Raw genomic sequence first — 13,661 nt, forward strand, 5'->3', positions numbered from 1 at the left:
TCTTTTTAGTAAACTAATTTTACCTCATTTCAGTTTGTGATAATTATTTAGCACATATACTGTATACAGCGATGTCCGTAGCAAATAGCATTGTTAGCCACGGACACCCGGGTGCAAAACGGGCAAAAAACGCGTTGATTACGAGCGCATTATGGCGCACTTTACTTTCAATACCCTCATTCATACTTTGAACGTCAAGTTTCTTACATTATTTCAGAGGGATGAGTAGCCCGACTTGGGAGAGCAAGTGGATAACACACCTAGTCTCTTCGCCAGCTTCCGGAAATCCCCAAAACGTATCATTTCAAACTTATTTTGCATTTTTATGATAATTAAGTTATATTTTGGGTGCCAACACTAAATTATTTACATGAATGGAACCGTTAGATGATTAGATGGGTTAAGAATGACTCATTTAGGCTGAAAAACTCTTATAATTTAGCTTTATTGTGATACAGAGGACAGTCAGATGTTGAAGTCATTGTGATGTAGCTTAGTGAAAGTTGAGTTTCAGGAGACAAAGAAAAATGGAATTTGTATCAAATAAACAGAACTTTAATTTACATAAAATGATAAAGCCACAATAGGAAATATGGGCAATAGACATCAATTCTGCATAATAAGACTTGGATGTTTGTAAAAACAGGCTACAACACACCCTTAAATTAAAAAGTGTCCGTGCCGCAGTACCGGTACTAGCTTTCCTGGCGACAACAGAAGCAGACAGATTCATTTCTTCTTGGCTCCACTCCATAATGAAAGAAGAGTCCCGTCAGTAAGCGGACAATCTGAAAGTCACCACGTCTTCCAGCGCTTTGTATTGTGAAGACACTGCCTCTGTTGCCACTGCAGAAACAACCATGTGTGTGACGGAGAAGCAGCTGGGGTCTGAAAACTAAAACTCCAAAAGTCCGGAGATGTTCATCCACCTCACACGGACGGATCGTCAGCCGTTACGTCGCTCCGTTGGCTTAAAGTTTTTGATCAAAGCTGAAGACTAACTGGTGATAGGATGGCGGCGTGTAGAGCTTTGCTTTCAGAGAAAAGTCCGAGCAACATATCTGAGGTGGCCTCCGTGTTGGAAAAAGATAACGTCCATCTCCGTGTTGAACAGTGCGGTGACCAAGAAGGACTTTCCTTGGCTTGTCTGCAAGAGAACAGAGGAACACCAAACCGTTCAACAACATGCTTTTATTCAAAGTTTACTTAATCATCTATCAGCTAATGAGCACGACACATTTACCCGGAGTAGGTGGAGACTCACCTAGAGGTAGAATTAGAGTGAATAAAGGATCTGAATTCTTTACGCAGGTGGAAATATGGATAGAAAGTAATGTTGTTTTTTATGTGGTGCACGTGTATATAAATAATAATTTAGCTAAATCGTACTTTTGACATGTTTATGATGGTTATAATAAGACAAAACAGCTTATTTCTGCCCCCTAGAGGCCACAAATTAAACAACTAAGCTTTTATTTTGGTGACTCTTTGTGAATCCTGATATCATTTTATTTAAATTATACACTGTTGCTTCACTATCTCTCTTTCTGTAACCCTTAAAAGTGTAAAGCACTACAGGAATAGTTTAATACTTGTTCTACCACCAGGATAATTCACTCAGGATCCCCACTGCTTTTTACAGCCCCAGGTACAGACATCAACAAACAAACAAACAAACAACAAGACAACTCTCTGACTGTGACAGCTATCCCGTACCTTGACAGTGAGCTGCTGGCTGGGGCTCAGGCAGTCGGGCAGAGTGACGGTGAACCTCTCCTTCCCGCTGAGCTCCAGAGAGTCTGCGCTGTCGCCGGGCAGAAACTGCAGCGGCATGATGCCCATCCCAACCAGCTGGTTCACGTGCAGCTTCTCAAAGCTCTCCGCGATGACGGCACGAACCCCCTGTGGACCGCAGGGTGGCAGCAAACACAAGGAGAGGAGTGGAGTTTTTAGAGTGTCAGGATTTATTTTGCTGCGACCAGCTGTGAGTTCATAGCCTCAGGCAGTCTGTGTGTTTGTTTATCCATTTTACACAAATGTTGGTCAACAGATTTTCATGAAAAACACCCTGCTTAACCCATTTAAGCCTAAAACGCCTGGAAAACCTATGGGCGATTTTAGAAGAACCCCTAAAACCTGAAGTTTTTCTGGAAATTCAGCAATTGTGTCAACGCCTACTAAGATTTCTCAGCCTCTGTAGCCGATAGAAACAAAATTCAAAAAGTATTTGAGAGCTTACACCTGTGGCTTTCATGAGTGGCCTCTGCAGGTTAATCGACTTACACCCCTGGGGTGCGGTTGAAAAAACTCTGTGGATTAGAGTGGTAATTCGCCGTCCTCCACTCGGTTTCAAAACCTTCGAACTCATGGTCATCAGCGTCGCCGTCTTCAAACATATGTCTTAACCATAAATCCCGGTCGATTGGTTCAAAGTCGTCAGCAATAATGTCATCAGCGCTGTGCAAATTGTCAATATCACTACCTTCACTCATTTCAGAATTCCCTCCGCAGTAGTCTAAGTCTGCCATGATTGCTTGAAAAAAATCCAAACAATCCCACGTGTATATTCTGATGCAAGCTGTTGTGCCAGAAAATGACGTATCCGCTTTCCCTGCTCCAATGGTAGAATGACCCAACAGCGCCCCCGGTTTAAATGGGTTAAGAGTGTCGTGTGCGTTTACCAGCAGGTAGGGTCCTTTAGCGACCCAGTCCCTGGAGTTTCCCGAGCCGTAGTCTTTGCCGGCGAGGATGATGAGAGGGACACCGTCTCTCTGGTAGCGATCGGCCGCCTCGAAGACATCCAGCTGATCAAACACAGACAAAGACAGGACATATTAGGACATGCAGCAGCAGGTCGGACACCCGCAATGCTCTGCACAGTAACCAGGACTGGTGTTTGTGTTCCTGGTCTGGCTCGGTTCCCACTCACTGTCTGGCCTGAGGGAATGTGCAGAGTCTTTGGACCCGGTTTGCCGATGAAGCGATTTTGGAGCTTGATGCTGGCGAACGTGCCTCGGGTCATCACTGCGTCGTTCCCTCTGCGAGCGCCGTACGAGTTGAACTCCCTCGGTGTCAGGCTGAGGGACATATTCAAAATGAGATGTAAACACATTTGCATGGGATGAAGATTTTCAGTGACATGTTCCTATTTCCAGGCCAATTTTTGAAATGCTTCTTCTCAAATATGATAGAAGTTTTAATACACGATAAGCTTTACTATTCCAACTGATAGGAAAGGCAGTAGCCCAGGACTATCCGTCTCTCAGAGCAGAACTGACCGTTTGCTCTGCAGGTATTTGGCCGCGGCGCTGACCCGGGCGATGCTTCCTGCTGGAGAGATGTGGTCCGTTGTCACTTTGTTCCCGAGGAACAGCAAGACGTGAGCGTTGTCGATGGACTGAGGAGGAGGCACCTCTTTACCCTGAGACACAAAAACAAGAAGAAGAGGAAGTTATTGTCGAAACTGCTGCTGGTTTTTTATTTTCCGTCAATATGTGAAATCATGTGACAAAAATAAGAAGGCTCACCAGCTTGCTGAAGAAAGACGGAGAGCGGATATATGTGGACTTGTGATCCCAGGGGAAAACCACAGAATCTGGACATTCAATGTTGCTCCAAAGCGTGTTCCCTTTCTGCAGAAAACACATTTAGATAACCATTCATTTACTTCCTTCAAGCGAACGTAAAATAAATGAATAACGATTGTGTCCTGACCTCCATCCTCCCCCTGAGATCCTTAAAGACGGAGGAGATGACGGTGTCCTCTTCAGTCTGTTGCACCTCCTCCCTGGACGGCCAGATATCACGCAGGTACACCTCCTTGCCCTCTGAGGTCACACCTGCACCAACAACGGGATGCTCAGTGTTAGCACCGTAGGGTTTCAAAATAAACTCTCTCTCTTCTGATTGGACACTTGAAATTGGTGCTATTTTCTGGGATGTAATAATTGGTTAATTGTCTGAATGAAGCCATTTCTCATTTTGTGAGGTGCGTTCAAAGGACGTCCCAGGCGCTGTGAGCCGAGCTGCTGTCAACATTTGCTCATCTTTTATCTCTGTTCACCTAAAAATACTAACCAAAGAGCTAGAATCCTTAATCCGTTTCAAAATATAAAGTTTGATTTAATGTAATTAATTGATCGAGTGAAGCAGATCAAAACCGTGAACGTGAAAATTATAGATTTCTTCTGGTTTGTAAATTGTTGGAACATTTGGGATCTTGTAAAGGCACAACTCGACAAAACATATAACAGGTCCAGCAGTTTTGGGACATTTTAAAGCGGAAAAAGCATATCATACCTTTAGTATAATAAAGAACATTTAAGTGTAAGGGTAAATGATGATGTTTTTGTTTCACTTCCCTCTTGTTATTATGACATTTTAGACCTTAAACTACCCACAACGCTCCTTTGTGATCGGATGCATGTCAGCACTGGTCCCTGAATCACTAAATGCTCCCTCACTGTAATCACTGAAAGTCCTAAAATCCTCTGATGAACCTCAGGCTCCTCACTCACCCAGAGACTCTTTCTCAAAGTCGATTCCCAACGTGCCGGCGAGAGCATACGCCACCACCAGGGGGGGGGAGGCCAGGTAGTTGGCCCGCACACAGTCACACAGGCGGCCCTCAAAGTGCCTGTTACCAGAGAGCACTCCGCAGGCCACCAGGTCCCCCTGAAACGCAGCAGGTGGAGGGGATTGGTTGTTGTGGGATTTTTCATTTAAGGATCCACAGGAACAGCTGGATGTAGCATGATGGAGAGGTTACCTGTTTGATTGCATCCACCACGGCATCTGGTAACGGTGCTGTGTTTCCCACACAGGTGGCACAGCCGTAGCCAATCACCTCAAACCTGTGGTGCGAAGAAATTTCAATAGTTTAGAAAGATCTTTTCCCCACACAAACTCTAGTTATGAGACAGGAAAATTAACACATCTTCAGCCAAGTTTGACTTTTTCAGGCCACACTGCTTTTATAGGTTAGGTTGCGATAGCTGTCAGTGAAATAAAACAAAGAGGTTTATAAGTGTAGCTCTGTCTGCTTCAAAATTCAACCCAGGAGTTCGTATACATTTAGAAAAACACATTGTATGACACATTGAATAGTAATACTATCTAAACTGGGAAGCTTTTAAATAACATGCAAAATGTACTGCAGGTTTAACTCTTTCTAAATCTGAGCTGGGATAAATTAGTCAGATGGTAAACATGAGTGCAGGTTGCTCTTAGCCTGCCTGTACGGGTTCATTTGAGGTCATTGACCAGGAAAAGTGTGTGTGTGTGCATGTGTGTTGTGTCATCACAGTCTTACCCCAGCTGGCTAAAGTAAGGCAGGACTCCGCTGGTACTGAGGTAGTGAGTCACCATGCCACTGCCAGGAGCTAGACTGGTCCGGATATAAGGCTTAACAACAAGCCCCGCTTCCACAGCCTTTTTGGCAAGAAGACCTGTCAATCACAAAAAACAGCTCAGTTATGAAGATCAACAAAATATATACATCCTGCCAACAATCTGAAGATGCCAAATACTGCAAAACAAAAACCCCAACATGTGTCGCATGATAGGGTCACAAACTGTTCGACCTTACATGCTCAGTAGACTTGACAGCCCACTCGTATACAGATGAAATTAGGACCCATTTTTAGAGACTGAGTCCTGTACCTGCGGTGAGCATGACAGACGGGTTGCAGTTGTTGGTGCAGCTGATGACGGCGGCGATGACCAGCGAGCCGTGAGCCAGCTGATACTCCTGCCCACCGTGCAGGAAAGGAACGCGGGCCTCCTGCTTCTCCTTCGAGATGTGGAAGCCTTTGAAGCCGACCTGCAGGGTAAGCAAGGACGAAATTGTGATGGAAACTTCTGGAGCAATGGAAACGGATCTCAGAGAAACACGGGGAGAGCTGGAACTTTGATGGCAAACACCGAAGGTTTAACGGACGGAGAATTGACAGGACATTTGCTGCAGTCACGAGTTGACAGAGCGGTTGCATGACCAATTCTGAAGATCTCTACTTCAATACGAGGTTTTAACCAGTTCCGAATGGACAATCAACATTCTTCAGTCGCCAGACTAAACAAATATGAACCCTAAGTCTTAACTAAAACTGTCCTCTAGGTCAATAGAATATGCGTACAAGAGCACCTGGTTCCAGATAAACTGGCACCCAGCTGTCCCAAAACAATAAAACCAATCTTAGGTCAGCATAATCTCGTACCCAGTATGGGAACAACAAGGCTCAGGAAGCCCATGCTGCCCCTCCTTAATGAAGATAACAGCACCTCCAAGGCCGAAAAACTATGTCATGGCAATACAGACAGAGGAAGGAGAAAATGATGAACCAGGTCAAAGGTTAAACACCTAAGCTAAATATTCCCAAAGAGAAATGAGTTTGGGATCAGGTAACAAAATCCTGGATCTCTATGAACTAACGTCAGCATGAGTCAAATGTATCAGGACCGGTAGAGTGCAGAAGAAGACAATGTTACCTTTTCATCGAGACAGCTCTGGAAGTCTTCCTTCATGTTGCTGACTGCCACTCTGTCCTGAGGCCTCTTGGGTCCGCTCACATAGGGCACGATGGAGCTCAGGTTGATCTCTATCACCTGCACAGAGAGGAACGGTTTTAATGTCACTTTACAGAGAGGCGGACTCCCTTCCCTTTCGGTGGACCACCATGAGACTTTATCTGGAGGAAATATGTACAGTTGTGAAAAAAAAGGGGAAACAAATGACTTGATTTCTTTCGCTGTCCAGGTGATAACAATACCAGGAGTCTAAGATAATTACAGAAGTTACATTTCTGCGTGGAAAATAAGGAAGTATCCCAGCTTTCTAGTAAGCAAAAGTAATGGCCATGTTGGTGATGTACATTTGCTCAATGACAGATCTGTTTACAGTGGAAGCTTTGGAAACAGACCATGAGGCACCAAACAAGATAACACTGAAAACAAAAAAGAGTTCCAAAGAAAAACACCTACAGGGTTGTGAGCCACTCTCTTCCTAATATAGCAAAGTGAAGTAGCTGAACTTCATATTAAAATATCTTTATCTTCAGTCAGGGTAGCCTTGACACTCGTGAAATAGCAGCACCGTTTGACACCGTACCTCAGAGTACTCGGGGTCTTCTGAAGGGTCTTCATAGTTCCGGAAAAGTTTAACAGCCTTTAAGTAAGACTCCAGTAAGTCGAGTTTCTCCTGGGTAAAATCTGGAGGAAATGTATATATCACGTTAGTTAAAAACCCTGGAAAATGCTGTGAGACTGAAGTATTGTTCCTCTTACTAAGCACACCGACTCACTTGTGTTTTTAAAGTGCTTGAGTGTGACTTGGTCGACGGGGAAGAAGCTGACAGTGGCGTTGTACTCTGGGCACATGTTGGCGATGGTGGTTCGGTCCGGCGCCGAGAGCTGGGAGACACCGGGTCCGAAAAACTCGACGAACTTTCCAGCGATCCCGGCCTGCCGCAAGTGCTGGAGGAAATCAATGCACAGACCCGTGAGTACTGAATGAGTGTCAAAATTGTGTGAAAATGTACAACAGTGATGTCTTTATAAGCCTTGTTTTGGTCCGTCCAAAACCAAAGAAGGAAGACCACATTTATAATCAGACAAAACAGGAAATCCAGTTTTCTGATCTAGCATTTCACTCGGCAGTGATTGTGCAAAAAGTAGATTTTTGTTCCTCATTTTCCGATGATAGATTTGATTATTGAAGCAATAAAGTCTCTTATTGATGACTCAAACTCAACAAATGGGAACTTGTATGACGAGGCATTTTGATCAACTGATTGCTGAAACCAGGTTAAGACAGAATGAACAAACGTGCAACTAAACATTAAAACATAAGAGCTGCGAAGCATTGAAAAGATGAATTACAATTTGAATGTCAAGGTTATGAATTTAGCTTCAAACAAAGACATCAAATCCTGATCACACACGAAAGGGGGGAGGGTTACCTTAGTGATGCCGAGGACGATGTCTATGGAGGTGGTGAGAGGGTTGATGGAGCCCACCAGTTTACAGCCCACCACCTCAGGCAGGGTCAGAGACACCGGCTGGCCGAGCATCACCGCCTCTGACTCGATGCCCCCGACACCTGGAGGAGGAAATCACCACGAGGAAAACTAGGTATTAACCAACTTGCCTGATAAGTCAATAAATCACAAATACTGTAAAAAGGTGAAAGTGTTTTACCCCAGCCCAGGATGCCCAGGCCGTTGATCATGGTGGTGTGTGAGTCGGTTCCCACCACGCTGTCGGGGTAGATGAAGCCGTCGGTGACCTGGACCACTCTGGACAGATACTCCAGATTCACCTGGTGGACCGCGCCCACGTCCGGGGGAACCACGTTCACGTTCTTAAACGCTTTCGAACACCACTGATTGGTTGTCAGACAGGAGGAGAGAAACGGGGGGGGGGGGGGGAGGTACAAACACTGTTATATTCTGACCTCTAAAGCAAACAGAAACCAAGTTCTTTAGTGTTTTCATTAAAAAAACGACAGAATATTCATTTAGTAAAACGATACTTTGAGTCCGTTACACAGAATATATATTTGGTTTTTGCTTCTACCTTAAAGAACTGAAGCCGCTCCTTGTTTCTGTTCAGCTCCATTTCTTGATTCTTCAGAGCTGTTTCAGTGCTGCAGAAAAGAGAACAAAGTAAACACGATAATAGGGGAACGGTGTAATGATCAGCGACCTCATTTCACTTTTTAAAAAGGGGAGAAACAATGTAGTGACCGGGTTTACTTGCAACAAATATTCCGTTTTTTTTTAGCATTAATTAAGAAAAGGACAGAGTTGTTTGCAGGGCTAATGAAAATGAACACTACAATGATATCCTATTGACATGCATTAGTGGATAGTTTGATTAAAGTAATACACTTGCATGACATACCTCCTACGGCTACATCTTTCAAATGAAATAAAAGCCTCCTTTTTGACCTGTCGGCATGCTTTTCATCATATTGTTTTGAAAATCCTTCCAGTAATATGGGCTTTCTTTTTACATGCATCTCTACCCCAGCTATGCAAACAGGGTATTGTGTGCTGGCCGTAAACAGACAGAGGCTGTGTGTTGCAAATTGCAAAAAATTGAGACGAAAGACTGATCCTAAAACCTGAATAACATCTGCATTTGTCATGTCTTCTTAATCCAAAAATGCTACAACAGAAAGAGGCCTTATCCAGAATATCAAATGAAATGTGCTGTTGACATTACCCGTACAGAAATCCATTCTTACAGTAAATATATAGTGTACCTGTAGACCATGTCAAAGATTTTCATGTGATTCTCAAAATTCAGGAGTTTGAAGATGATTTCCAACTCACTCGGACACAGGCTGCAGGTGGAAGGGGCAGAGGAGCGGCGTGTTCTCGATCTGCTGCCCCGAGCCCGCCGGTCGCCCCGGTGCGGCTGGAGGGTCGCTGCAGGACGATTTACTGCAGGAGCCCCGCTGGCCCCCGCACTGAGAGCCCCGCCTTGAGGTAGCGGGGCGGGAGGGACCCTGACTCTGGTTTGGACCGTCCCCTCCTCCTCCTCCTCCTCCTCCTCCTGGGTTTGGAGCATTCTGTATGGCACTGTGGGTAAAAACAAAAGAAATGTTAGACTTAAGGAATATAGAGATCTGTGTTGTTAAACTAAATAACTCTTTATAAATCAGATTCGTAGGAATATAATAAAAAGGATCCAATTGTCTCACATATTTCTTTTACCTTTATAGTCTCACTCAATGTGTACATTGTCAATTGGTAAATAAGGGAAATGTCAATGTAAACACACCATTTGCTATAATCAATCTGTAATGAATGGTCTACGATGAGGTCTGTGGGGCATTTAGGGTTCACCAGTGAGGGGTCCATGCCATGTTTGGCCACAGCGTCCCTCATGGCTGCCAGGTCCACCATGGCAGGAATACCACTGTAGAAAGAAACCGGGAAAAGGAAAACAAGTCAACCACATGTCATTCAAATATCTATAGTAAGAGTCTGTGTATTATTCAAGTGTGAACGGAAACAAAGACCATGACGACCGAAGAGCTAATGACCCGGGTCTTTGTGGGACTCACGTGAAGTCCTGGAGAAGGACTCTCGCTGGAGAGAACGGCACCTCAGCTTTGCTCTGCTGCTGCTGCCAGTCCAGAATGTTCTGCACGTCTTCCTCTTTTGTGAAGAAGCCATCGCAGTTACGGACTGCCGCCTCCAGTAACACACGGACGGACAAAGGCAGCTTGTCTACACAGAGAAACAACATCAGATCCCAAGTTAATTTCCTAAAGCAAACAATGTGTAATTAAATACCAGTGTTTATTAACCGCAGACTGTGTTACACAAGGGCAGGTTGTCGATAACCTTTATTTATAGGCATATTTAAAAATGTTCTTCTGCTGTTTACTTCTTCTGTTTACTTACTACAGAACAACACACTGAAACATGTATACTGTACCATGCTGTACTACTTCTAATTCTTGCACATCTGGGTAAGAGAAGAGGAATGCTACCAGGAAAATGTCTCCACAGTGAGATAAATGCGTTTCAATATGTGCTATTTTTCAAGTCAGAGGGCCTGGACTCACCATATCTTGGGTCACTTAATTTCTGTAGATTGAAGAACTGGATCTTGCCATCTTTTAGTGTGTCTATTAGATGGTTGTATGGATGCTCTGCAGAGGGAAAAACAAATGATTAATACAACTGTAATCCAAGCTAGTGTGTCTGGAATCTGACATGCTCAAAACATTTGTGACTTCTTTCAGGTTTAACTTGTGGGAGTTTCAAATGAAGTGTTATAAGCAATAAACCTTATTAACTAAATATACAGAGTGGAGATTTCCTCAAAACAAGGTGCTTTACACCATGAAAAGGCATCTTGAAGAAACTTCCAGAAGGGCTATTTTTTCCTGAGCTGTTGTGCATCCATAGAATTGACTCATTACTTACATACCAAACCGCATTAGTGGTTATAAGTAGCTGAGAATAGCCACACATTGAGTTGGAGTGTACTATAGTTAAGCTACTTGGAAAATGTCATGATGCCTACCTTTAGGACAAAACGTAGAAGCAGAGTAATGTGATTTCTTTTTTTGTGGTTACGTTAACCCCAAAGGTGGCTGTAGATGTTTATTGTTCATACTATTCTCCTTTGAAACTCTGTGTCTAAAACTAAGCTAAACCAGCACTGAGCCCCCTATACTATGAACAGAGTCCTGGCACAGCAACACTCACTGTCCTCACTCAACGGGACATCATGCTGGAACTGTGCCTCTCAGGTTGCTAGCTATGAAAGCATTCACTAAACTTTCCAAAATATGAATTATTGACTGAAAACATTGTGTGAAATAACTGTATATTGCCTTGGTTAAAAACACACAATGTATGTTTGTTTTCCCCAAATCCTGTGTATGCATTTACATCCTCAATAACCAAAATACACCCCTGCACTTCATCATGAGAACATTCAAAAGTGATACTAAAGGAAAAGGTGCGAGCACACATCTCACAGAACTGGTTTAGTAAAAGTCGTACAAATCTAATAATAACTGTTGAGAATAACACAGTGGGGGTTTCACTGCAGAAAGAGCAGTGTCACTGCTGACGGAGAACAAAGCAAAAACTCAAATCTGTCATTAAACTCAATTTAACTAAGCAGGCTTAAACCAGTTTTGAAACAAAGCTTTTAATACCAAAATACTGACTTAATAACTGTTTCTGCTCTTGGCGCCACTGCAAAATATTCCCTCCTTCACTGTGGTGCCTTTGTCAGCTAGTGCTTCAAAGTGCATGCACAAATCTGAAAACTGTGCCCTAATGCAAAGCAGGAACACTGAAGAACCGGAATAGTACAGTATCATATAAAAGATGTTCAAAAGTACTTTTCCATTTCAACAAATCTGAGTATTTTTCCCAATTGAATAGAAGATATGTATATAATAAATACTGTTCCCCATAAAATGTCAAGCCCTGACATCTGTTTATGTTAGAGCTGGCTGTATAACACCTTTTCTTTTAAAGATAATAAGTTATATAAGCCTTTGTTTCAAGTTGATTTTCAATTACTTTATGAAATCAAACATGATCACAAGCAAGATCATAAGGATATAAAGCATCGAGGGAACCATGCTTGCCTGCTCTAATCCCATGATATGCTGGAAAGCTTAAATGTCAAATAGCATAAGATCTGATGTTCATCAGACAATATCTAATCATGGCCTGTCATTTCACATTCAACACATCCATTGTGCTCTGAATGTAAAAGCAATCCTCGTGTACTTTGCACAATGTCCCTGTGATTAATACGACAGTAAAATCCCACATTCCAATGACAATATGAAGTGTTGCTTATATTACAAATGGTGATGACAATGTCTGTGAACATCTCTGCAAGTGTGTCGCTGACAGTGTATTTAAGACAGCTACAAAGCTAGCTCTTATCCTGTAGCACACTCGCTAACGATCCACTTATCGTGCTTCTGGCTGCACGTATTGACAAGATAAGAAAAGGCAAGGCGGTTAACATACAAATAGGTAGAAAGTAGACTGAAGTGGTGTGTTTTTAAGCACATTAAAGACACCTATTGCTAATTGAGTTAGCTACATTAACGGCTGTAAGTTGTAAAGCAAACAAGCTAATGTTAGCATCAATGTCTCCAACAGTTCACTTTATGTAATGATCACTTAAAGCAAACGACAGCCTTCTTGATTGGAAGAAAGTATGTTTGGTTAATCGATAACTGTCTTTGAAAGCATTGGACTGATCGGATGGCTGCTTGCTAAGGTAAGGTTAAAAGAAGATTTTTACCTTTGACTGGTGGAGAAGCCGCCATGATGACTTCTGAAATCAACACGACCCTTCCTCACCGTCACTGCACTCGGGCAACACCAAGCCGACCAATCAGAGGCCAGAGTTTTAGAGACACGCCCACTTAATTATTAAAGACGAAATCAAAACAACACGATTTAAATTACTGATGAGAAAAATGAGACTTTAGGAACTGACTAATAATAAATAACTGTTAAAACAACATTTTAATGAAATAATAGTATTTTGATTACTGATGGATAATGAATAACTGACTGAACCCAAATGCTCCAGTTAATGGTGAAAGGTAACAAAGAGCATTTACATGTGTACACTTTTGAGCTACATTACTTTACTTTTTCTTACTGTTCTTTAATTTTCATAGGGAAATGTACTTTGTACTCTACCATAAGTATCTGACAGAGTTACAAGTTGCTTTACAGATAAAGAAGACAGAAAATAAAACAAGGGAACAGTTTATTAAATATTTTCTGTGCTCCAGATTGAAATATACATCAGTACATAAAGTACTTAAAATGTGCTGAGATATTAATGCATCAGTAATGTTTTATTAATAGAAGAAGAAGAAGAAGAAGAAGAAGAAGAAGAAGAAGAAGAAGAAGAAGAAGAAGAAGAAGAAGAAGAAGAAGAAGAAGAGGGTCATTCTGCCATGCAGATAAAAAGATGGCGCCGAGGATGGCTGCCGTGTCTCGAGCTCCTCAACAACTCCACATTTTAGTGTTTTTATTGTTTTACTTTGTTGGTTGTTTTTAACTTTTTTTGCAACATGCAAACCGCCCAAGCGAGCCCTATCATCCAATATGATAGAGAACAACTTTTACACATCAGGTCGCTGGTGGACA

The 13,661-nt window shown here is 42.7% G+C and overlaps 1 protein-coding gene across 1 annotated transcript; it reads right to left on the reverse strand.

Moving 5' to 3' along the window:
* Nucleotides 1–426: 426 nt before the first annotated feature.
* ireb2 (iron-responsive element binding protein 2) lies at nucleotides 427–12,938 on the reverse strand. The gene is made up of 22 exons (XM_063902009.1): nucleotides 12,799–12,938; nucleotides 10,577–10,663; nucleotides 10,070–10,235; nucleotides 9,784–9,921; nucleotides 9,333–9,581; nucleotides 8,572–8,641; nucleotides 8,194–8,377; nucleotides 7,956–8,095; nucleotides 7,299–7,470; nucleotides 7,106–7,206; nucleotides 6,487–6,603; nucleotides 5,662–5,821; nucleotides 5,312–5,447; nucleotides 4,769–4,853; nucleotides 4,518–4,674; nucleotides 3,715–3,839; nucleotides 3,528–3,632; nucleotides 3,279–3,421; nucleotides 2,930–3,077; nucleotides 2,682–2,804; nucleotides 1,717–1,902; nucleotides 427–1,147 (listed from the first exon to the last, which is right to left on the reverse strand). The coding sequence occupies exons 1-22, from the start codon at nucleotides 12,821–12,823 to the stop codon at nucleotides 1,037–1,039; spliced, it is 2,928 nt and encodes a 975-aa protein (XP_063758079.1). The 5' UTR covers nucleotides 12,824–12,938; the 3' UTR covers nucleotides 427–1,036.
* Nucleotides 12,939–13,661: the final 723 nt, after the last annotated feature.

Source organism: Eleginops maclovinus, chromosome 2, assembly GCF_036324505.1.
Source record: "Eleginops maclovinus isolate JMC-PN-2008 ecotype Puerto Natales chromosome 2, JC_Emac_rtc_rv5, whole genome shotgun sequence".
In the NCBI taxonomy this organism is placed as follows: Eukaryota; Metazoa; Chordata; class Actinopteri; order Perciformes; family Eleginopidae; genus Eleginops; species Eleginops maclovinus.